This window comes from Puma concolor, chromosome A1, assembly GCF_028749965.1.
Source record: "Puma concolor isolate L17-30 chromosome A1, mPumCon1.1.hap2, whole genome shotgun sequence".
Taxonomy (NCBI): Eukaryota; Metazoa; Chordata; class Mammalia; order Carnivora; family Felidae; genus Puma; species Puma concolor.
Genome location: NC_141667.1, coordinates 124,924,676 through 124,949,849, shown reverse-complemented (window position 1 = coordinate 124,949,849; position 25,174 = coordinate 124,924,676). Strand labels below are relative to the sequence as shown.

The following is a 25,174-nucleotide window of genomic DNA, read 5'->3' as shown; positions in this document are numbered from 1 at the left end:
CAGTCTGTCCCCATACAGCAGCCAAAGGGATCCTTTAAAAATACAAGTCAATGGGACACCTGGGTGGCTCAGTCCATTGAGCATCCGACACTTGGTTTCAGCTCAGCTCATGGTCTCATGGCTCATGGGATTGAGCCCCGCATCGGGTTCTGTACTGACAGTGCAGAGCCTGCTTGGGATTCTCTTTCCCTCTCTCTCTGCCCATTCCCTGCTGGTGTGCACTCTCTGTTTCTCAAAATAAAAATAAATAAACACAAAAAAAAAAAAAGAAAGAAAGAAAGAAAGAAAGAAAGAAAGAAAGAAAGAAAGAAAAAGAAATCCAAGTCAAATAAGGTCAGTTCTTTGTCCCAGAGTTTGGGTGGTTCCTCATGCCTCTAAGAGTCAAAGCCATAGCCCTTATGTAGCCTACAAGGCTCTACATCTTTGGACCCCCACCTCATGCCCTACACTCTCTTGCTCCCTTTGCTCCTTGCTGTTCCTAGAATATGCCAGGCACACTCCCAACTCAGAGTCTTTGTGCTGACTGTTCCTGGTCCTTGGATTGCCCCCCACCCCGCCCACATATCTACATGACAAATTCCTTTACCCTTTTCTCATCTTTGTTCAAATTCACTTTCTCAAAGTCTTTCAGTAGCATTCTATTTAAAGTTGCAATAGCTGTCACCCCATCCACCCTCCTTATCCCCTTTATGCTTCCCTATTTCCTCTTGGAGTACTTGTCACTGTCTTCTTATAAATTTTACTTATTTATTGTGTTTATTATTTCTTTTCTCCTCTCGCCCCCACTAGAAATGATTCAGAAGGTCATGGATTGTCCTCTTTTATTTACTGATATCGTTCACTCAGAAGAGTGCTTGGTGCATGTAGGGCCTCAATAAAAATTTGTTGAAAGAGTGAGTGAAGAACGCAAGTGTGATAATTTGGGAAGAGATCTGGAATCTAAAAATGGGTTGGAGTCGAGAAAAGGTGGGCTTCTGGCCGGGTGTCGTGGACATTAGCGCTGTTTGCCGTGCAGCAGTGATCCCCTTGCTCCTGATAACTCTCGCCTTGTTTGCCTTTGGGACATAGCTTCTCCCGCCACCAATCCATATGGATTACCCGGGCTGGCTCCACCCCTCGAGACTTTTGCTTATATTCTTGGGATGGGGAAGGCTTCTTCCCTCAAAGCTAGACACAAGCTCAGAGCTGCCTTACCCGTTTTGTTACGTTGTTGAAAAAGACTGCTGGGAGATGAAGCCAACACACAGGGATACTGGGCTGCAGGTGTGGAGAAAGATATGTGGAAGACTAGACGCAATACTGCTTGCAGCTGGCTCTACTCCTGGACTCCTCGTTTACACGAGCCTCTTTTCATGAAAGCTGGTTTCTGTCCTTTGCAATCACTTAACACTGTACCTGCCCGGGCTCGTGAATTGGGAAGTGAGGAAGGTCTGAGGCGGGTCTGCAGCGTGTGGGAGGTGGCCGGCCCCAGTGGCAGTCTCAAGTGAGAGGGGCTGAGCATACAGATGGCATTCAGTTATTAGTGCTGAATGGAGGGAACTAGGGAACAGATTTGCCACAGCCCCGCCCTAGAGGAGCTCTCAGTCTGTCAGGGGAGAAAGGCATGGACCCTAACTGGGGCAAGACAGACTGAGAGATCTGTATATATCTGGTAGATATACCAGCTGCAAGCTAGGTTGACGTGGATTGTGCCCATGGTTGGGTGGGAAGCGGGAAGGGGAAGATCTTCCCTACAGAGCTAATTCCTGACTGGCTACTTCTCCCCCAGCCCCCAGTACATGTGAAAGAGCCCGGTTAAAATACACACTAGGGCTTTGCCATTTATTAGAGGTATGTTCAAGGGTAGGCCACTTAACTTTCCTAGCTTCAGTGTCCTCATAGGTAAAATGGAATGAATGCTGTCCACCTCATAGGGTTTCCATGTGGATGAAATGAGATAGTGTGTGAAATGAGATAATGCCGAGAATTTAGGATGAACCCGGTTCACAGAACACTCTTAATAAAAATCAGCTGCTATGATTATCATCCGAGGTCTTTCCTGGCTAGCGATTGTGCCTGGTGGTGCAGGTGCAGTTCTTGTAGACACCAGCAGGTGACGCCCTGACCCCAAAAGAGCCCATTCTTCGACAGACTACTTTAAGAAGGGCTCCGGAAGGGGTTGGGCAGGGCGGCCTCTCGGATCTCCGCCAGTTAGACTCCTGCCTTCCCGGCTGTGGTGGGGAGAGGTAGCTGCGTTCCCCTCAGTTCCAAGAGCGGGCCTGGGTCACCATGGGATAGTGGAGCCTCAGTTTTCCATCCGTATTTTGGAAGAGCATGGGCTTCGGAGACTGCCTGGGTCAAGCTGAGGAAATACTCAGGTTGGATCAGGTAAAGGACTGCCAGAAGGAGCGAGCATCCCGTCACGGAGGCTGGTTAGAGAGGGCCTGAGGCTGGCCCTCGGGGCACGGCTGGTGTTGAGGCAGGGGGATGACCCATATGACCTCTGTTTTCTTCCTTTCTGGATGAGAGATGGAGAGCGGGGCTGCCCGCCACGGCTGACCCAGGACCGTGCCTGACCTGGTGACGCGGGACGCTCTGGTAATTCTGTATTTGGCCAGCAGAGGGAAGCAGAGAGCCTCCTGGGCTTCGCGAGGCGTCCCTGCCAGCCTTGGAGCTCGCTCGCCCTCCCGGGAACTTGCTGCTCCAGGCCTCCTGGGGCAGGAGTCCGCGTGTTCCGAGTCTCTCAGCGTGCCCTCCTCTCTTCCGCTGGGCTTCTTGAGGGCGGGGAGCGGGAATGGGGAGAGGAACGCGTGGGATGAGGGGAGGGTCAGCTTCAACACGAATTTAGTGCCTCCTCTAGCAGAGCCGCATCTTCCCTGGGCCTCAGTAACTGGGATGGGATCTGGCGGCAACTCTACTCCTAGGTGCTCCGACTTCCTGGTGTTATTTCTCCAAGGATAAGGATTTGGGGGCAGAAGGGGAGCCTCTCTCTAACCCTCATAACCCAGGCCTGGAGGGTCAGCTGCACCTCCGGAAGCAGGGGAGTGCCCACCCCATGGCACTCTGGCCAGTTCCCGGCATCCTCCTGGACAGGCTCCCAGAGGCCCACAAAGGCCTTCAGACAAAGTTCTGGGCCAGGCTTTGCCTGTGCCCTGGGCCCACAGCCCTCTGGCTCTAAGGCACTGCAAGTCCCTGGCACTTCTTATGGGGTTTTGTCCACTAGCCCTGGACCAGTGCTGGCAGGGCCCTGTGCTGGAGGGTGGGGGTAGGACAGGCAACTCTCAGAGCTGTGCAGTCTCCCGTCTTTCCCTCCTGCCCGTGGCCTTGCTCTCCTCCAGGACACCTTCCCCCACATCATGCCTGCTCAGGCTATGTCTTTTCCCCACTTGTCCTTCTCTTGGCTGCAAGTCCAAATCTTTGCCATCCTCAGGTCCTGCTTATATCCTACCGCTCATTTCTTCATCCATCCGTTTATTCAACAAGTATTTATTGAGCTCCTGCAATGCTCCAGGCCCTTGCTAGATGCTGGGGATCCAGCATTTACAAGACATAGTTCCTGTCCTTTTTGGAGTTCATAGTCCAGGGAGAGAGTAGGTAGGAGACTAGTAAAACTCATACCTAAAACTGGATTCCATTGTGTGATAATTGGGGTGAAGCAGATAAGCTGCCAGCTTCAGGAAGCTCTACCTACAGAGGTGTTTCCCCTGGAAAGTCATCTGATAGGTTGTGAGCTGCGGAGGGAGGGTTTTGGTTTGGCCCTGCCCCTCCTCCTCCCAGGGCCAGGCTCACAGGCATGCAGTAGGTGCTCAGTAAATGTTGGTTGTACACATGGATGAATCATCATTCTCATGGCCAGGGGCTGTCCAGTGAGAATGGCATTTCCTCCCAACATAGGAGTCATAGGTAATGCTGGGGATCGTACAGATAAGACCCTGAGGTCCCAAGGATTGCATCCTAGGCCTCTGTGGCTTCCTGCCTCGCTCCTCACCACACAGCATCCCTACCTCGGGCTCTGTCAGAGTCCCGTGGCCCATGCATGGGTTTGTCTGTGACCTCTCATTCATCCATTCTTTGGCTCTATCACCTTTTGGGTGCCCACTGTACCCTGGCCCTGAGCTCTGGAGGAAGTGGGGACCTAGAGAAGAGAGGGTCCTTGCTGTCATGGACCATCCAGTCCAGACAGTAATGGCGCAGCGCAATGCATGCTGTGATAGGGGAAGATGATGGTGCTTTGTGAGCCTGGAGGGCTGTTTGCTCAGTCTGGGGGCACCTCCTCAAAGAGGCCTCCTCTGGTCATCTGGCTGAAGGAGCTCCCATTTCCAGCTGGGTGCTTTTACAGCCCCATTTTTTTCCCCCGGAGTACTTTTTAGTATCTGCAGTTACCTTCTTTCTTTATCTTTTAGTATTTTCATTATCTGAGCGCTTTACTGAGTGCCTGCTATGTGTCAGGCAATGTTCTAGGCCCTGGGCATATAGACGTTGAAAGAACAAATTTTCTTCTCTCTTGGAGCTTATGGTCTAGTGATGATAGTGGTGGTAGGAAGACAGACAATAACCAGAATAAATAGGCAGGCATGTAGTATATAAATACATGTTATGGAGGAAAAGCAAGCAGGCAAAGGGGAGACTGTTAGTATTTTAGGCAGATGGCTAAAGGGGGTGAGGGGTGTTTTAAGCAGAGGGAATAGCAAGTTCAAAGGCCCTGAAGTGGGAATGTGCCTAGTGTGTTAGAGGATCAATGAGGAGGCCACTGTGGCTGGAGAGGAGTGAGGTCGGAGAGGAGTGAGGTCAGACAGGTGGGAGGGCCCAGATCATGTAGGACCTTGTAGCCTTTGTAGAGCTCTGCTTTAACTCTTAGGGACATGAGAGCCATTGGAAGCTTTTGAGCAGAGGAGTCACATGATCTGGCTTACGTTTAACAGGATCCCTCTGGCTGCTGTGTTGGATATGTTAGTAGTGGGGTTGGGTGCAAGTGGGGGGACCAGTTAGGAGGCTACGGTAACAATCCAGGTGAGAGGCGATTGTGACTGCAGCCAGGTGGTGGCAATGGAGCTGATGAGCAGTGACCAATTTGAGACATAGTTTGAAAGTAGATCCCACGGGGTTTGTTGAGGTATTGCATGTAGCGGGGGAGAGAGAGACAAGGACAACGCCTGGGTTTGGGCCTGAGCTGATGGCAGGAAGGTGGTGGCATCTACTGCGGTGAGGAAGAGGTCAGTTCCCATTGTGATCACTCAGAGCTGCTCTTTGTACATCGTGGTGGAGCCCTCAGGTCAGCCGTTGGGTATGAGGGTCTGACCTGAGCCAGAAGAGGTTTGGGCTAGAGAATCACACAGGATGATCCTTGGGGTTTAGATGGGCTTTGAAGCCAGGTGGGTGCACCATGGAGGAGGGGGGTGGAAAAGAAGACAGATGACTGAGGTATTTGGGAGTCAGGGGGTGGAGGAGGAACAAAGAAGGGCGAGAAGGTAGAGCCAGGGATATGGGAAAGCGGTATGAGTCCTGGAAGTCAATGGGAGGAACTATTTCAAGGAGGAGGGGTGATCAAGTGTTGTCAAATGTTGCCAATGAGTTAAGATGAGGTGTGAGCATTGACTTTTGGATTTGACATCATAGTAGTCACTAAGGATCAGGCCCCAGTCTGTCTAGTCCATTTGTACAAATATGAGAAAGAGGCCCCTCTAGGCGGACCTGGTGTGCAGGCACACAGAAGGGAGTCACCTCGGTATAAAGGAAAAGGTGTCTGTCCCCCGCCTGATGTAGTCTTGTACCAGGCACAGCATGGTGAGAAGACAGAAAGCTGGATTTCAGCTCCTTCTCCATGCCTTGCGCCCTTGTGCAGTGCCCAGCCTGTACACCTGTACTCAGCAGCTGTGTTGGTGACCTGGATGAGCAGTTATCAGTGGAATGAGTGTGGATGAGGGGATGAGAGTCAGATTGGAGTGAGTTCAAGAGAGAAGGAGAGAGAAATTGGAGAGCATGGACAACTTCTTCAAGGAGCTTTGCTGTATTGGGGAAAAAGAAATGGCACCGTAGCTGGAGGGGCTGGAGGGTTGAGAGAAATTAGCCAAGAGAGAGTCAGTGAAGAGAAGGCATCCTAGGCACAGGACCAGCATAAGCAAAGTGAGGTTATTAGAAATGGCTGGGTTACGTAAGGGTGGATGAGTCCTAGAACATCACATTTGAGGTGAGAGGTGTCAGGAGAGGACACCGGACAGGTGGGCTGGGGCCTTTGTCTTTGAGGCACAGGGGCAAGGGCAGGGTTGGCTAGGTGCACAGTAGGCACTTACTGAGTATTGCAGGATTGGCCTGGCGAATCCCTACCCAGCCTCTCACCCCCTGGCCTCAATCCACTAGCTGGAAGATGGGTGTTTCAGGTGTTCTCTAGGCCAAGCATCCTCTGGATCATATCCCCTTCCTCCGGGTGGTAGGTCTCAGGTTCTGGCCTCTTCTTCTCCCTGGATGCCCCACTCTGCTCAGGCTGAAGAAGAGGAGGAGGCCCTGCCTGGGTCTGGGGAGGCAGGAGGTCAGGTAGAGGCCTCACCGTGGCAGAGGCGGTGGTGGGCTAAGTGGATTGGGAACTAGGCCCCTTCCTCCTGTCCAGCCTCCAACACCTGCCTTCCTGAGACTCACCTTCACGGGGCTGGGGGGAGGTGGGAAGGAGGATGGAGTCGACACTTGGAGGAAGGGGGAGAAGCTGCTGATCCTTTTTTCCCTGGAGGGATACTGAGGAATGTATTGCATTTTGGCTGCTGGGTGGGGAGACGCTGACCCTATTCTCTTTTAAGAGGCAAAAGTAGCTACACGAAATAATAATAACCCTCTCTCCTGTGTCCAGGGCACCCAAAGCACTCTCTCACACAGAGGCCATCTGTGGCCTTGTGACAGCTCTTTGAGCTAGTTCCACTTTACATGGGAAAGTGAGATTCAGGGAGGGGTTATAGCTCCCAGGGTCACACAGCCAGGAAACAGCAGCGGTCAGGTTAGAGCCCAGGTCTCTGGCCCTGGCCCACTCATGCCCACTGCAACGGGCTCCCGCAGCTGCCAATGATGGGGAGCAGACCCAGGCCAGGGACTAGGTTTTGTGTGCCAGATTAAGTGGAGAGACAGCTGTATCTCCCTCTGGGCTCCCTCCATTCTTGCCTTTCATGTATATTTATTAGGTGTGCTAGGTACTGAGCATACATTGTGAAGAAGAAGACCTTGCCTTCAGGGGGATCACAGTCCATCTAGGTGGACAGAGAGTGAATAATCCATTCCATGAGTAAGTCACTCATTACATCTGGAGTAACCACAGCCTGCTGGGTGCTTCTGTGCTCCAGGTCTTGGGTGGGTGGGCACTGAGCATATCGGCTCCTTTTATCCCCATTCCAGCCACACAAGACAGGGGCTACTACTATCCTTATTGGGTGGTTGAGGAAGTGGAAGGTCAGAGGGGTTGTTGAGATGTGACTTGAGCTCATGGGTTCTGAACATGGGGAATATGGAGGCAAAGCCCTGTCACCTCTTTTTCACCCCACAGCTCCTGTTGGTTGTCGCCCATCCTTACCTACAGGTAGCAGATGGCAGTAGATTAGAGGGCAGGACAGCAGGGAAGCCATGTTCCCTCTGTGCCTTCGAAGAAGATCCTGGGCACTTGGAGTAGAGTGGCCCCCTTGTTTCTAGGCTCTGTGGGAATCTCCTAGGGTTTGACGGGCAGTAAGGGGGTGTGGCCTGAGAGCCTTCTCAATTGCCCAGCTGTGTCTCTAGGATCTGACCTCCTGGGACCTTAAGCAAGTGGCTAGTGCTTTGGGGGCCTCAGTTTTCTCATCTGTAAAATGGTTTGTAGGATTGTTCTGAGAATTAAATATAACACATGGAAAACATTTAATGTGGGCTTTGGCACATGGTAGATATACGGTTCATAACAGAAGTGTCCCCATGGTTGATGAAACCCCAGCTCCATCTGTGGCCCAGCTTGAAGACGGAGGAGACTCATCACAACTCAGACCCTGCATCTCCCATTATTGCCACTCTGCACAGCTTAGATACCCCTCATAGATCAGCAAATCTTCTCATGTCTCTCACCCTCTGCTCCCTAAGAAGAGAGCCCCTAAATGTGTGTGTGAATATAGGTGGAAGGAAGATCAGAGAAAGCTTCTTGGAGGAAGGGGCATTTTTAAGAAGGGATCTGAGGACTGAGTAGGAGTTCATTGAGCACAGCATGCTCAAGGCCTGCTCAGGCAGAGGGTGGAACACCTGCAAAGGTCTGGAGGTGGGGAGCAGCTGAGTTCAGTGAACAGTCCCTGGGGGCTGGAGTGGAAAGAAAGTTGTGGAAAGTGGCCTTTTGCAGTAGGGCTGACTCTAACCTGATCTCTGTTTTTAGTGGGACTGGGCTTACTCATCCTCCCCTGCTCCCCCCAGTTTCTGGTCTCTCTAGATTCCTATGGGTGGGGCCCTTTACTACTTATCTCAGAGGTGGAATCTTGCCCTGCAGAAGCCTCACCGCTAGGAAGTTCTTCTTGGTGTCTAGCCCAGGTGCATTACTGACACGCTTCTTTAGAGCTGGGGTCCTGGGGAGGAGCTCCTTAAGCTGTTGACTAGCATGGGGGGTGGGGGGGACTGTGGGGCAAGTCCCTTGGGACCCCCCTCCTCCTGACCTCTTGCTGGGAGTCCACATTCTTGATTGGACCCACCTTTCCCCTCTACCTCCCTCAGGGTTTCTCCCCTTTGTCTCATCTTCTGTCCTAAGCCCCCCTACTCTCCCCATATCCCAGGTCTGTCTGTCCCTCTGTCTCGGTAGGTAGGTAGGTAGGTAGGTAGGTAGGTAGGTAGGACAGGCTCAGTTTACCCATCTCTGAGATGGTCCACCTTGTCTCCTGTCCAGGTAGGGTCTCTCTGGGCTTGTGTGTGGGGGGCGGAGGGCAAAGAGCAGAGGACCAGACCTCAGAAGCAGGGCAAGGATCTGTTCCCTCCTTCACTTGGAGGAGGACTGATCCCATCCTACGGACTCAGGGTTTGGGTCTGAGGCTGAGGGTCTTGCAGCGGGGGCAGTGGCTGGGTCTGACCTGGGGTTGGAGGACAGCTGGGGCCCAGCTGGGCAAGGTTGGGGGGGGCGGAACCTCGCAGCGCTCCCCTTCCCCCCTTTCTTAAAGGGCCGGGCGCGGGGCTGAGCGGGAAGAGGCCAGCTGCACCATCCCAGGCTGGGTCTGGGCACACAGTGGGGACCTGGGAGTTGGAGGCGTGGCGGGCGGGCCAGCCCGAGTGGCTGCTGTCGCCTCCAGCTCCGCTCCCGCCCGCCTGCAGTCCCCCCGCCCTTCCCCGCCCTTCCCGCTCCTCCCTCCCTCCCTCCCTCCTTCTCTCTTTCCTTCCCTCCCTCCAGCCGTCCGTCCCCTCATCTCTGCTCAGCTTCTCCACAGCCTCAGCTCTGACACCTGAAGGGACAGAAGCGGGCACGGGGAGTCCCGACAGGCGGTTGTGGAGTGGGACGGTCAGTCAAGCAGAGGCCTCCGCATGGCCCCGCCGTGAGAGCCTGGACCCAGCGACTGGGACCCGGAGCGGTGAGTGGGGCCGCGGGGCCACTTGGTCCCAGGGCCCTCGTTCCGGGACCCCGCCCCTCCCCAAGTCGGATTGGGGGCCAGTGGGGGATGCTGGGGGGAACGCACTATGGGTGGCGGGCGTCGCCCTCCGCCCTCCGCCCTCCATGCCCGCCCGGGTCTGCTTAACAAAGCTACATTTTGAGATCAATTCCGTGGCGGCTGGAGCATCCGAAGGATACGGTTGTCATGGAGATGGGGCCGTGAGAGGAAAGCCCGGGGATGGCCGGGTCTGGGCCGGGGAATGGGGGCGCCACTAGAGAACCCCAGGCCAGCCTGCAGGGCCAGTCAGGGCCAGCCGGCCCAGTTGCCTTCTGGGCTCTGCCTCCTGATCCCCCCCTTTTGTATAATCTAAGATACACGTGTGCGTTGATGGGGTGCCAGTGGCAGCTTGGTGGCAGGAGACCCAGGGTGTTGGGTGGTTGCCGGGGCCTGCTGGCAGCTACCTTTACCATCGAGCAGCTTTGAGGATTTATTTCTGTTTCCAGTTTCCTAACTTTGACAGCCTGGCTTGGCGGCCAGGCCTTCTCAGCTCTGGACTCTGCTGCTGTAACAGGGGCTTACATGGGGGCGTGGCAGGCAGCGGGCAAGGCTGAGAAGGCACATAATGGCCGTGGCAGCCGCAGGGAGGGAGGGGTCCTTAGAGCCTGCTGCTGGGGCTGGGGTGGGGCAGGGAATCCAGATGTGGGGACCACCCTGCCCAGATGGCTCCCTCCTAAGAGGAGGTATTCTGACTCTTGCTGTCTCTGGAGGATCTGGGGACTCCCTGAATGAGAACTGGAGACATTGTCTCCACACAGGCTCAGGGGGCCACTGCCCCAGCCTACCCCTTTGTCTTGGGGCCATCTTGGGGGTGGGGTGCTGGAAGAGAACTGGGGACAGAAGCACCAGCCACAATGGGAGTGGGTCTGAGATTTCTGGCAGGTTCAGGATAAGTCAGGCTGAGCTTGATGGGTGGGTGAAGGGGGGGGGGGGGCGGGCAGAGAGCAGGGAGAGAACTCAGGGTTTGGCCAGGGCAGATGGGCAGCCTGGGTCTAGGGGGAGGCATTTGAACTTTCCTAGGCTCCCAGCTCCTTCTTCCAGACTCTGGAAACAAGAGCTACTTAATGGAGGGTTCTCAGGCAGCTTGAGGGAGAGTGGGTAAGGGGCATTGTGACTACCTCCAAGCCAACCCCTAACCCTGGGCAAATACAGTCATTCTTCCACCCCTTTCCCTGCGAAGTTAGGAGCCCTACCTGCCAGGGAAATTCTGTGACCTGGGATCTCTGAATCAGTAAAATGGGCCAGCTGCACTCTGGAGGAGAGACCTGCTCACCCAAGAGCCCCCCCCCCCACCCCCCATGGCCAAATACATTGACAGGACAGAGAGGGAGGGCTCTGAGGGGGACATTACCTCACCAAGCTTCGGTATATTGAGCACTACCACTGGCTAAGTACTCTCATACACACAACCACCTTTAGAGGATTATACTATTACTCCCACTTTGTGGGGGTGGATACTGATGCTCAGGGAAAAGTTGCTTGTTCAAAGGCACTTAGTAAGTAGCAGGATCCGGATTTGTACCTGGGCAGAACTGTCTGCTGCTTGGACCTATGTCCCCAGTCTCATTCTCTTCTTCCCTGAAATGCAAGTCAGGAGGGAGACTGCAGGAGATTGCATGCCTTTCCATCTGGAGCAAGGGAATGACCTTGGGGGAAACTGAGGCACTAAGCTAGGGTCTTCTAGAGACATGGGATCGAGGCATTCCCATTCAGGACATTTGCTTGCAGGAAAATGACACTGCCTCTCGTGACAGAAGATGTTCTAGGCATCCTTTGCCAGATGGTCTTTTCCAGGAAAATCTGTTTTGAGCGGCATCTTATGTCTGGGGCTCCATATTTAGCCTGGCTCCTCACACAGGAGGATACACTCAGACTGTCACCCTTCGGGGGGTGTTTGAGGGGGGGAGGAGTGGTGAGCCTGGGCCAGCCCTGGCTTCTTGGCACAGGTCAGGCAGAGGTGGGGCAGGACTGCCTTGCTGGTCTCCCTGGGACCTGGCTGTTTTCTGCAGAGCCCCTTGTCCTTCTAAGGGAGTTTGCTCACAGGTAGGTCTTCCTTGGGGTCTGATCCCTTTTAGGTGTGAGCCATTCCAGAGCTGTGCCTGCCTGGCCCCAATGGGCTCTAGCGTCTAGCTTGTGGCCTGTCGCTGTGCCATACTGCCTCTCTGACTCCTGCCCAGGCAGGCGGGGCCCTGAGCTTCCCTCTTGGCAATGTCTCCCTTGCTCCCTTTCCTTCCCCCCTAACTTTTTGTCTTGTCACACCTGGTAGTACAATGAATACCCACCTATACACCCTTCACCTAGAAATCTAGAGACCTAGATTTGCCAGCTGTGGACGTTCTACCCACATTTGTTTTCCTCTGTCTCTGAACACTTTGGAAGTAAGTTGCAGACATCATAACACTTCTCCTCTGAATAATTCAGCATGAGTTTCCTGAGACGAGGACATTTTTCTACATAATGACTATATATTGCCATACTCAAGAAGTTCCACAATGATACAATTTAACCTAATATGTAATCTATATTCAAATTTCTCCAGTTGTACCAGTAATATCCTTTATAGCTGTTTTAAAAGCAAGTTTTGATCAAGGATCACACTGTTGCATTTAGTTACATATCTTTAGTCTCCTTTAATCTGTAACAATAGCCCTGCTTTTTTTTTTTTTTTTTTTTAAGTCTTTTATAACATTGTCAATTTTAAAGAGCCGGGGTCAGTCTTCCTGTAGAATGTTCTACATTCTGAATTTGTTTCATGGCTTGCTCATGAGTAGATTCATGTTAAACATTTTTTGGCAAGAATATCCCATAGGTGATGTTTGCTTCCTTCTCATTGCTTCTCATCAGGAGGCAGATGCCATCAGCTTGTCCTGTAATAGGTGATCATTTAAGTTAGGTCACTTGGCTAAGGAGTCCCTTTGTTTTACTCTGTTCCTCTCTTTTTCCACTTCCAGAAGCTTCATCCACCTGGTCATCCATGCATCAGGTCAGCAAAACTGACCGAGCCAGTACTTCAAACCACATACTGGAGAAGGGTGATTCAGCAGACACTGATGAGGTCTTCAAGGAATTCTCAACCTCAGGGGTGGTGTGGGGGTGAGCCATGACTGGGGCAGAAATTAGTGTGGGGGCACAAGTGGGGGAGCAGGGATGGAGGGGGGCAAGACAAGAAGAAAAGGGGTGGGGCCCGGAATGTGGGCTGATGAGCAGGCCCTTTCTCCAAGGACACAGGGAGCCACCAAAGGCTTTTGAGAGGGGAGTAATGGGGGCAGATGTGTGTGTTGGAAAAGACGTGCTGAGGAAGATGGAAGGGGATTGGCAGGGCCAGAACGTTGGACAGGGGATTGGTCATGCTGCCAGTGATGTGACCCGGTGCAAGATGCCAGGCAATGGATTTGGGACCGCCGCATGTGGCAGCCACAGGGCATGCACGGTGGGAACGGAGTTGGTGGGGTGGTGGCCTTGTGGGACCGGGATCTGGCAGATGGGAGGTGGAGAGAAGGAAAAGGAGACATGGAGGAGGCAGACTGGATAGACGCTGGCATCGGGCTAGAGGTGGGGAGAGCGGTCTTGAGCTGGCCTGGGAAGGGTGATGGAGAATGCAGTTTTGAGTGTGTGAGGTCCACGTTACTTTCCAGGTGAGAGGAACGGTGTGTGGGAAGCTCATTTTTCAGGTGTTGGTGGCTACCTGTGGCTACCCTCTCAGACGGTCTTTTGGAATGAGGGCAGAGAGAAAGCTCTTCATGACTCAAAGTAGGGAATGGGTGGTGGACTTTCTGGCACCAGCAGGGGAAGGAGTTTGAGCAGGGGCCACTGTAAAACTGAGGATAATCCGTCCTTTGCAGACCCCCAACACCCTTACCTCATTTTGTTTCTTCCTGCTTACTTGGCCAAACCCCAACTCTGGTGAAATCCCAACACCCTGCACGCTCCACACCTGCACCTGTGAAGCCGAATGGGGCTGAGAAAAACCACTACGCCAACTGGTCTCACTTTAAGTTCAAAACTTTGAACTTCAGGTGTGTCCTTAGTGCCGTCCAGCAGTCCCACCATGGGTCCTGAGTCTATCCCCTCTCCCCCTACCTGCTGACTGTTTCACACTTCTACCCTCAGTTCTCTCTCTCAGCTGATGATACTGCTTCCTACTTCCTTGAGCAAATGGAAGCAGTGAAAACTTTCTCAGACTCCCAGTGCTACAGTCACCCATCTGCCAGCTCCACACCCACCGCCCTGCCTTCCTCCTATCCCTGGGGGTGAAGTATTCCTGCTCCTGGCGAAGGCCACCCCTCTGCTTGTGCACTAGATCCTGTCCCCTTGTGCCTGCTTGAAGGTATTGCTCCGGCTAGTGTCCCCTCCTACGATACGAGTTCCCCCTGTACCGGATCATTCCACCAGTGGATACTTGCTGTTGTTTCTCCTATCTTAAAAGGTGGCTCTCCTGTCTTCTCCATCCAGCTACCACTGCCTCTGTTTGCTCCCCTTCATAGAAGTACTCCCCAGAAGGGTTGTCTAGACTCATTGGCTCCTGGTTCTCGCTTCCCACGCTCTCTTGACTCCACTCCAGTTGGGCTTTCACCTCCTCCCACTAATCACTCGAGGTCACCACTGACCTCCAAGTTGCCACACTCAGTGGCCAAGTCTCGGTCCTCATCTGAAGCGTCTGACGCATTCAGTGTCTCCCTCTTCTTGAAATATTCTCTTGGACTTCCAGGACATCCATTTTCCTGTTTTCTTCCCACTTTGTGGGTTGATCCTAATCCGTTTCTTTTTCCCCCTGCCCACCCATGGCTCATCCCTTGCACGGCACGGCTGGTCTTCTTCCTTTCCATTTACTCCTGTACTGATCTTGTCCAGACCTGTGGCTTTAAATACACCTAACTACATGCTACCAGCTCCCACATTTATACCCTCAATTTCGGGCACTCTCCTGAGCTCCAGTAACCTTCTCAGCACTTCTCAACACTTCCAACTCAACTTGTCCAAAGCTGACCTCCTGATCTTCCTCCCCAGACCTGTTCCACCTGGTCTTCCCCATCCTTCCAGGTGCTCAGGGCCGAAGCACAGTCATTCCAGACTCCTGTTTGTCTCCTACCCCATGTACTGCTCATCAAGCGGTGAGGCTTTTACCAGCCATCAGATCTTCTGTCAGTGGGTTATGGCTGAATAGGAGGGACTATCTCAGAAATGGGGACAGGGAGGCAATAGTGGGATGGTCCACTACAGCCCATTTCACACCAGCTGGTTTTGCAGCCTTCATCCAGCCTCAAGGAGACCACAACCGTTGTTAAGACCCTGTGCTGAAGTCCTAAAGCAGAAACAGGATCGAGCAGGGGAAGGGGGGACAGGGGGATTCAGCAAGGCTGAGGTTAAGTGGAGCTATAACATCAAGAGGTTGGGAAGGGGTGGGGAGAAAGTGACAGGGGAGGAGGCAGAGAAGGAGAGGGGCTTTAGGGAGATGGTGGGGGGGTGGGCAGATAGAGAATGTGAGGATCTAGGGAGTATCGAGTAAATAAAACTTGGGCCCAGAAAAGGGAGGGTGAAATTTCTTGGTGCATCTCTCCTAGCTATCAAGCCAGACTGGGGGGCAGCTGCTCAGTGATTGACCCCTCAGATCTGCCCTCAGTCAGGCATGTGAGCTGAGGCAGGGTTGACTTGCACTTGATCAGTCTCTTGCAGCTCTTGGGTTCAACTATCATTCTGCAGCCTCTTGAGTCAAATGGGGCTCAAGAAGCAGAATGAGTCCCAGGTACCCTGTGAAGCTCCAGGAAACAGAGCAGTGGCCAGTCACTTAACCAGAACAGCCTAGTCCCTTGCAGTCCCAGATAACTGAAGGCCCACCCTGTAGGGAAGCCAGCTGGAGGTAGAGTCCCCAGCCGTAAATGTGACTTGGGATTTGACGGCAGACATGAATTTCATCGTGTTGAGGGCTCTCCAAACCAGCAAGCAGATATATGCAAATGCTGAGCAAAGGAGGGTGCCAAGTGGCTGGGGGATGGGGAGAGAAGCAAGCCAGGAGACATCAAGGAATGACCTTTGCAAAGCTGGGCCCAGGGGCCCTTGAAAGTCCCAGCAGGGTGTGGGGCGCATGCAGATAAGATGCAAATGTGCACCCAGCCCTGGGGACCTTTGACTGTCCAACCATGAGAAAGGGGAGACCTTCCAGATGCCCACAACCTAAGGCAAAGCTGGTTCCCCAGGGGCCAAACTGGGAGGAAGAAAACCAGGTGATGTTGGGCTCCCTAATGACCCTGAACTGGCACTAAGTGAAGGGCTTGGGCAACTTTTAAGGGAGGCCCAGGACCCTGGCGCTTGCCCTGCATATAGTATTGCCCTTGTGCCTTGAGATGGAAAGCTAGGAGGGAGCCTGGCCTGGGGCGGGAAAGTTGGTGGGGCCGGGACTGTAAGGTCTTCACTTGCCTCAGAAAAGGGTAGGGTGCTCTCTCTGCCCCACCTCCTGGGCCCTAAGGTTGGAGGCTTTCTCCTGCCCCACCCTCAGGCTGGCCCTCTGAAACCCTTGCCTCAGAAGCCGCTCTGACAGGCTGCCGAGGGAAAATGTCTGCAGGGCCCGCTGAGTGTCCTGTGCTGCTCTCAGGTGCCTTCTGTCTCCAGTGTGGGCAGCTTGCTCTTTCCCCTGAGGGCCTGAGAGAGGGTTCTGGGAAGCACTTGTGCCTGGCTCTGAGCACCTCAGCCTTGCCAGCTCCTTCAGTCCTCACTGCAGCCCTGTAAGGCAGATGCTGCCAGCACCCTGCATTTTATAGAGGAAAGTGCTGAGGCTCTGAGAGGTCACACAGCTGATGGGTAGCAGAGCTGGGATTTGCAGGCAGATCTTTCTGACTGTACAGTTATGACACTGACCCACTGTCCTGGACTCCTGCTCTGAGGCACCTGTTGCTGCATGAGATCCTCCAAGTTGGGAAGACCAAGTAGGTTTGGAGGGATTAGGGTCACTTTGAGGAATGGAAGCAGGGAAATTTCCAAGGCTCCTGGGTAGACCTTCATTTCGTCCTGGTTACATCCCCTGCCCCCAAGCAGTTGGGTCATTGAAGAGACACATGACTGAGCTGATCTTTGCCTAGGGATGTTACTTAGAGCTCTGACCTCCAGACTCCAGACTCCTTAGCTGACAGAGGCTTGGGGAGAGCATGGTGAGCCTGGGGGACCAGGGACCCCCCCCCCAAGGAGGGGTCTTCCTGTAAGCTTCCTGTTGCCCTTGCTGTCAGTGGCCCAGCAGGGTCTTGTGGAATCCTGGAGTGCCCAGGCCTGGGCTAACCCGGGCCCCGCGAATGTTATGGGCCACATCTGGCCGAAGTCTGTCCTGAGCACTTACTATACATCAGCCCCTAGGCATGTAAGGTCCTCATCTCCATCTCATCACCTGGGGAGACTGCCTCATGAGTGGCTGCCCAGGTCCCTTCATTCAGTGTGTGTGTGGGCATGTATGTATGTGTTGAGAAATGCCCACACCCTATATTTCATTGATCATCTTATTTAACTGTTCCTGTGTGTATGTGCATGTGTGACTATCCCAGCCCTTGTGCTAAAATCTGGATGAGCTAGGGAGTCATGTAGTAAGAGTTTGGGGAAAGGCAGTGGGATATTAGGGAGGTTTCCAGAGTGGGCTCCCAAGGGGCAAAGAATAGCTCTGAGATGAAAAGGTTTCCAGCTTTTTTTCTCCCTGGCAAGTAGGCCCTTCTGGGATGCTGAGTGTCCACTGTTGGAGGTGGGAGGTCTTTCAAGCCTATCCCATTTGGAGTTCATGCCCAGGGCATATGGATGGGCTTTAGGAGCACATGAGCCTCTTAAAAATACTCAAAATGTTGTGCACATATGTGAGTCTGTCTGGGTGGGATCCACAGCTCTGTCAAATGTTCAGAGAAGTCCAAGACTTGGAAATGGTTAGGAATCTCTTATGTACATGGGGAAATGAGGCTAGGGAAGGGTTTCATTTGTCTAAATTCCCCTAGCACATTAGAGGCAAAACCTTATTCCAGAATGATTTTCTCTGATTCTATTTCCTTCTACACCTATCGTTCCTGGGCTCTAAGTACTCTTGGACATTCCACAGCCTCCTGGATTTTGCCTGTCCTGGGTAGTGCTCAGCACCATGGGTTCCCCACCTCAGCTCTGCCTCCTGTATCCCCATTTCCACCAAATAGGCCTGTACTTTCCTATCTCCTGCCAAACCCACACAAGCCACCTGATGCTGCTGTATGTGGCTGTGGCCACTGTGAGTGTGGGTCCTCCCATCTTCCACCCTAACCTCGGTTGTCCGTTTCCTGCTCCTGGCTTCTCCCAAAGCAGAATAATTTCAAACCCAGCCACCCATTGATGTAGGTCTAACTGCCCTGAACCTAGCTCCTAGGCATGTAGGGTCCTCATCTCTGTCTCATCACCTGGGGAGACTGCCTCATGGGTGACTGCCCAGGTCCCTTCGTGTGTGTGTGTGTGTGCATGTGCATGTATGTATGTGCCCAGAAATGCCCACCATATGCTTGTTCACAGATATGCACACAGGCATCAGCACCCATGCATTATCCTTCAGTCTTATAGAACATGTTGGGCCCTGGAACCCTCCTTGTTAAGCCCTCTTCTCCAGACCTTTCCTTGGGCTTCCTACCGTCCCTGGCTTGGATCTCTGCGTGGAAACCACACAAGGTTATTCCATGCAGAATGCTAGCCTTGCCACTTTCTAGCTTTGTGGCCCTAAGCATGTTCCTCAACTTCTCTTAGCTTCTGCTTTTACAACAGTGATGTTGATAATCTCCAGGCTATTCACCAAACGTTTAAAACAGTGCCCGCTGTTTGCCAGGCATGGTGCTAGGCTCTGGGGCAGACAGTGAATGTGACATAGTCCCCACCCTCCTGAACTTACATCCTAGTGAGGGAGATGGGCAGGAAATAAGGAAACAAATAGAAAAAGGAGTTTCAGTTCTGTTAAGTGATGCTTAGCAGATAAAATGCTCTGTGGAGGAGTGTGCGAGGGCAGGGTGTTAAGAGAGGGCCTCTCTGAGGAGGCAGCATTGGAGTGGAGCCCTAAGTGGCAGAAGAAGCAGTCATTTAGAGATCTAGGGAAAGAGCATTCTAGGCCAAGGGTACAGCTGGTGCAAAGGCCCTGAGGTGGGAATGAGCTCAGGGAGCAGAAAGAAGGCCAATGTGGCTGATGGCGTGGGGGATGGGGAGAGGGCAGTGAACCAGCATAGACAAGGCCTTTTTAGGCCATGCTGAGGAGAATGAATTCTAATCGAAGGGCATTGGGAACTATTGGAGGGTTATGAGTGAGGGAGGGATATAATGTGATTTGTGTTTTCATAGCTCATTCCAGCTGCCATGGGTAAAGTGAGGAGGGGGACAAGATTGTTGTAGGTGCAGCTGAGACCCAGAAAGTGGCTGGTTTGACATTTAGCCCTGGCCCAACCAGTGTTCCACTGACATCACGGGTCCACCTTAGTTGGAGCTCAAAAAGATGCTGCCAAGCCCAAGGTCATCTCAAGGGCAGTGAGGAGCAGGAGCCCCTGCTCGGAGTAGGGTCTGGTTTATGCTGAGTGAGAATGCAGGGGATCTAACTACTGCCAGCTTGTCATTTTCAGGCTTCTGCTTGGGATCAGTGCCCTGGGGCCCAGCTGTACTAACTCTCTTGCTCTTGCCAGCAGGGCTGGACATGGACAGGGTCACTGCTTCGGGTAGAGTCTCCTGGTTAAAGATTTGAGCCCTTAATCTTGTGGGAGGATCTCACGGAGGGCCTGGGAAACTGGGGGTTGGTTAATCCAGCACCTCCAGCCCATCTAGGCACAGAAGGAAGCTACTTTTGAGTTTTAGAGGCAGCTCCTCCATTGTGTGACCTTGGGCACATCCTCTCCTGGTTCTGTGCCTCAGTTTCCCCGTTTGTCAAATGTAGTGGTGGAAAGAGTGGACCATAGCTGACTTTTCCCTTGACCTCTGTAAGAGTTTGTTCTGCCTTGGATTTCTACTTTCTCAGCATTCATGACCTCAGGTACTCCTACCAGCCCTGGGGAAGGAGAGCAGAAGTGATGCTCCCATTCTGCAGATGGGTTCACAAAGGCCAGAGAGGATGATGTATCCCAGGGCACATGAAGGTTCAGAGTGAGGGCTTGGGGCATTGTTTGACTCTCTGACCTGAAGCCCCCCCCCCCCTTATGTACCCCTCTCTTGGGTCAGAAAGAAGAGGGGGGTCCTGGCTTGGCTATTTCTGGGCTCAACTGGCCCTCAGCCCGGGCAGGGACTCTGGGCCCCCCGCCCAGAGTGGAGCTCAATGCTGTCCCTTGTCTGCCCACCCCCAGAAACCAAGGACACGGCCCAGTGCCCAGTGTTGGCAGAACCTCCACCCGGCTCCCAGCTGCAGGAGGACATGGCAGGGCAGGTAGGGCTGGAGCCAGCCTGAGGCAGCTGCTGGAAGTTGGGGGATGAGGTAGGGGCCTCCCAAGGAGTCCTTGATTTGTTCTTAACCTTGGCTTTGAGGCTGGTGTAAAATGAGCATCAGGTGAAGCTGCTTATGCTTTCAAGTCTCAGGCCTCCTGGGAGCTCAGACAGAGCCCTGACCACAGGGGAGGCACTCTGTCCTGCTGGGCTCAGCCTCCACGTGTGGGTGTGGGAGCGAGGCCCCCTGGTGGAATTGGGTTGAAGCCCTGTGCCCCAGATCCAATGCACATCCAGGCCCCTGGGCTAGAAAGCAGGCCAGAGGACTAGAACTCAGGCAGCAAGCCAAAAGTCTCCACTCTCCCTCCTCTTTCCTTTAGAAATGCTCCCCCCACCCCCAAGAAGTCTCAGTTGAGGAGATGACCTCCTGTTCTCCCCCCTCTGAGTACACAACCAGAGGGAACAGATTGAAATAGCAACTGCAGCAGCAGGGATTTAGGGCAGACCAGAAAGAAACCCTCACTTAGTGCCGAGCCCCTTGGGGTCCCCAGCGTCCTAGGATCAGGGCCCAGATATTCTAGAGCCTAGATCTTCAGATTTGTTTTTTAAAATAAAATCTTAAGCTCATGAGGTCTTCAAAACTCTAGATTCTAGGAAGGAATGCTCAGGGTGGGTGGGCTGAGGCCCCAGACCGCTGTCTACCCCACTCAATAACAGATTCCTATATCTGGTCCCTGTAGATTCTGGTTTAGGAGGTTTGGGGGAGGGCTCATAATCTGTATTTTAACAAGTCCCTCCAGTGACACTTAGGACCAGGCAAGTATAGGCAATCTGGGTCTCACTTAAATCCTTTTTGCTATACTTACAAGCTGTTCTGGTGCAGCCTCTCAGGCTGACAAGTCCCTCTCCTTCAGCCTCCCCTGAACCCTCAGGACCCCTTTTCAGAGGAGCCTGGGGTTGTTGGGGGGAAGTTGAAGCCTGAAGAAGGAAGGAAAGTGTGCCTGGGTGGCTCCATCGGTTAAGCGTCAGACTCTTGATCTCAGCTCAGGTCTTGATCTCAGGGTCATGAGTTCAAGCCCATCATTGGGCTCAGTGCTGGGCATGAAGTGTACTTAGAAAGAAAGAAAAAGAAAGAAAGAAAGAAAGAAAGAAAGAAAGAAAGAAAGAAAGAAAGAAAGAAAAGGAAGGAAGAAAAGAAAGAAAGAAAGAAAGAAAGAGAAGGAAAGGAAGGAAGGAAGAAAAGAAAGAAAGAAAGAAAGAAAGAAAGAAAGAAAGAAAGGAAGAAAGAAAGGAAGAAAGAAAGAAAGAAGTGCCTGGGTAGCTCAGTCAGTTGAACATCCAACTTTGACTCAGGTCATGATTTCAAAGTTGGTGGGTTTGAGCCCTTCGTTGAGCTCTGTGCTGACAGATCAGAGCCTGGAGCCTGTTTCAGATTCTGTGTCTCCCTCTCTCCCTGCCCCTCTCCCACTCGCTCACTCTTGCTCTCTCTCTCTCTTACACAAATAAATAAACATTAAAAAAATTAAAGACAAAAAGAGAAAAAGAAGGAAGGAAGTCACTTGGAGGGGTCGTGTGTATCTCCGATGACAAAGATCATGGGTGGGGTGGTGTGGTGTGGGGTGATGCAGAAATAACCTAGACTGGGTGGGGCCAGGGGCAGAGAGACAGTTGAGGGGGAGCCAGAACACAGCCCACTGCATCTGCCCTCTCATCTGGGATAAGATTGAGCAGGAAGCCTCTGGGAAATTGGGCTGGTTTTGATCAGTTTAAAAAGGGGGCAGGGAAAGGGGTGTCTGGGTGGCTTAGTTGGTTAAGCGTCCAACTTCAGCTCAGGTCATGATCTTGTGGTTCGTGGGTTAGAGCCCTGCATTGGGCTCTGTGGCGACAGCTTGGAGCCTGGAGCCTGCTTTGGATTCTGCGTCTCCTTCTTTCTCTGCCCCTCCCCTACTCACACTCTGTCTCTTTCTCTCAAAAATAAACATTAAAAAAATTTTTTTTTAAAAAGGGGGCAGGGATGGATATGGCAAGTGAAATGGGTCTCCTCATTTTAAGAGGAGTTACAAACCCAAAGCATAGCAGATAGGAGTGGGGCTGGCTTGGCTGGTGTAGTGAGGAGGCCCCGACCTGGACCCATACAGATCACACAATGAGTTAGGCGGAGCAAGGCCAAGGTCCCCTTCTGGTACTCCCCCCAGAATGCCCCATAGCAGCCTCCTCTTAAGTCCCTTCTCAAGGCTGGGTGAGCTCTGGGGGCTGGATGTGGAGGGGAACCCCAGGCCCCCACCTCTTTTCTCCTCTCACAGCCCGGGCTTTGGGCACTGAGCAACGAAGGCAGGCTTGCTCTAGGCCAGGGTCCTGGGTGGTGCCTCACCAGCCCAGCACCCTGGACAGCGCCTCACGCTGGGTCTCAGGTTGGTTTCTCTGGGTTGATGTCTGGTTCTGATAAAGCTGCACTTCTGTTGACTTCCTTGCCTCCTGTCTTAACTGTCCCTCTAAAGGCAGCCCCATCTCAGTTCCCTCCATTCACCACAAATTCGCTTTTATCTGGCTCCTGGAGTCAGGGTGAGAACATGGAAAGAGGCAAGAGGGCTAACTGGTGTCAGCCTGGAGTTTTCGTCTACATCACATACCAGCTGGAAAGGAAGAGGGTTTCCAGAGATCTTGGACCCTTCCCTCATTCCTCCCAACCTGGATCTTTCTCAGAGAGCTTTGGTGGGTTCTTGTGGGCACAACAGAGACATCAAAGAAATAACAGGGAAGGCAGGACTGTGGCACACAAGATGGCCGGGGGTCAGGGGAGAGGTGAGCGGGGCTGGCCCGAGGAGGCTACAGTCTGAACCCATACTCCAGCCAGGAGGTCCTGAGATCTTCTCAGCAATCCTCTTGTCCCCAGGCAGGCTACTTGGCACTGGTTTTGCTTGTCTTTAGACCCCCCAGCACCTGTCCTGTCTGACTTACCTTTTCATTTCTCTATCTGCCTCCAGGTCTAGTGGAGTCCCAGGAGCAGTCAGCACAGGGTGGAAGTAGTGGCTGCCATGGATGAGGATAAGCTTCCATCTGTACTACCTGGGGAAGGTGGTGCTGCCTGGGACCCCAGCTTGGAGTCTGAGGAAGAACCAGGGGCCGAGAATGGAATGGCACAGAGTCAGGACCTGAACAGTAGCTACAATAGCCCAGGGCATGAGATAAGGGGCACTCTGGTGGACACCGAGGAGCCTGCACAAGGCCCGAACGTGGCCCTCCGTGGCCTCAGCCTTGGCCTTTCCCTCACCAATGGCCTAGTCCTGGGGCCAGACTCAAACATTCTGGAAGATTCTACACAGTCCAGGCCCTGGAGGGCTGGTGGGCTGGCAGAGGGGGATGATGCTTCCAGGAATCTATGTCTGGACACTGAGGACCCTCAGCTGGGGTAAGTTGGTGTCTTAGGTTGGGGACTTGTTGCATTTGGCCACTCCAATGCCATATGGCTTGGGCCTAGCCACTTAGCCTCTCTGGTTTTTGTTTTTCTCCTCCATAAAATGGGAATTACATCTCCCTGTTTTGCCCGGCTTCTGGGTGTTTTGGAAGGCTGGAGCCATTAGATTTCAAAGGCTAGCAGGCCTGTTGTGCTCTCTACCCACAGCCCCCCAAACCATCATGGGCGCTTTCTATGTGGGGTCGGAGGGCCACACTCCCTCCTTCCCAGGCTTTGCAGTAGAGTTCCAAAATGCTTTGATGCAGAAGGTCATCTGGTCCAGCCTTCTGCTTCCTGGAGGTGAAGATCTCCCAATTCTGCAACTGACCTCAGAAGAGTAGGCTTCATGGGTTAATCCCTGACAGCTACCCCACCCCCTGCTTGAGTGCCATCCGGAGGTTCTACCAAGAATCTCACTTCAGTTCTACTAACTGGAGTTACGCTCCATTTCTATTATCTTCAGCAGGAAGCAGAGAGACCTACATGTCTTGGAGGTACTAGTTGGACAAGGAGGGTGGGAAAGGGACAGGGGAATGTCCTGAGAAAAGAAAGTATATAGAAGTCTTAGTGTGCACAGCTGCAGGCCCTGGCCTGGATGAGCCAGTGTGCATGGGTGGCATGCCTCGTGGTCTGGCCTGTGTATTATTGTGTGCATAGGAATGTGTGAACATGCTGATGTGCATGGGTCTTTGTGGTCGTGTGTTTGTGTGTGGGGGTTTGAGTGTGCCTGGCCTGTGCATTTGTGGGCACTTGGGTCTGCATGTGTCAGGGCTGAGTGTGGCTAGCTCTGTGGATAGGAATGTGAGTTTATGGGGTTGGGTGCCTGTGTGTACCAAATATGCTGTGGCTATGAGTGTTTCCATCCAGACAGGTCCTAGGGCAGCCACCTGCCTGGCCGTGGGGTGCAGGCAGGGGTCTGGGGCTTCTTGGAGCCTACGGCTTGTGTTTAGGTGCATATTTATTTGGGATGGCTGAAATTGGGGGTAGATGGAAGTTTGGAGATTGGGCTAATAGTCTTCAGGCCTCTGTCAGAACCACCTCTCAGGTCTGCTGAGATGCATGAGAAGGTGGGAGATAGTGGGATGGGGGAGACCATTCATGGCTCTGACAATGAGATGAGAGCCCCCCACTCCCACCACCAAGGGCAAGGATCTGTATTATTCAGGTATCTCTGGGACCTAGCATAGGCCTAGCCAAAGTGTCTCTGCTGGGAAGATTTTGAGTGTCTGCTCTGGTGACCAGGGCAGTGACCCTTTTCATCTGTCTCTTCCTCCTGGAATTCAGTAGAGGCAACCACACCAGTGCACTGTCACACTTCCTGCCATATTTTAGATTTCTGCCGTCCTCCCCAGTTCCTTCTCCAGCAAGAGAAGGCTTAATGAGACTGTGGTCTCAGAGCCTGCTGGAACTGGGGCAGGAGAAAGCTGGCTGTGACTCCAGCTTTTTCTCTCAGGTTGGTATGCTTCCCCAGGGAACACGCTAGGACCACATCTTAGATCTGGGGTTTAAGGAGGTGTTTGAGGGGTGGGGGTATCTCCCAGTCCACCTACAGCTCGGTGTCTCCCAGGCAGCAGGTGGTGGGGGAGAAGCAGCGTGCAGCTAATCCTCAGGGGCAGTGAGGGATGCACTTCCTTGCAAATGGTGGGTTTCAATTTATCTGAAATGGGCCTCCTCAGCCTGCTTCTTTCTTTGTCTGTGTCTTTTCCTCTTCCTGTCTCTGTGCTTCTGTCTCTATTTTTGTCTCTCTTACTGT

General features: G+C 53.0%; 1 protein-coding gene across 6 annotated transcripts in view; it reads left to right on the top strand.

Moving 5' to 3' along the window:
• The first annotated feature begins 2,170 nt into the window (after positions 1-2,170).
• Positions 2,171-25,174, top strand: part of PSD2 (pleckstrin and Sec7 domain containing 2) — a 56,836-nt gene continuing 33,832 nt past the window's right edge. For 2 of the 6 annotated variants that reach the window (XM_025923921.2, XM_086702807.1), the window contains exons 1-3: positions 2,172-2,367; positions 9,341-9,518; positions 22,952-23,376. In XM_025923921.2, coding sequence (XP_025779706.2) covers positions 23,003-23,376 — 374 coding nt within the window. In that variant the 5' untranslated portion in view covers positions 2,172-2,367; positions 9,341-9,518; positions 22,952-23,002. Of the gene's footprint in view, positions 2,368-9,340; positions 9,519-12,547; positions 12,690-22,951; positions 23,377-25,174 lie in introns of all 6 variants that reach the window. The other 4 variants (XM_086702820.1, XM_086702815.1, XM_086702810.1 and 1 more) reach the window with 4 other exon arrangements.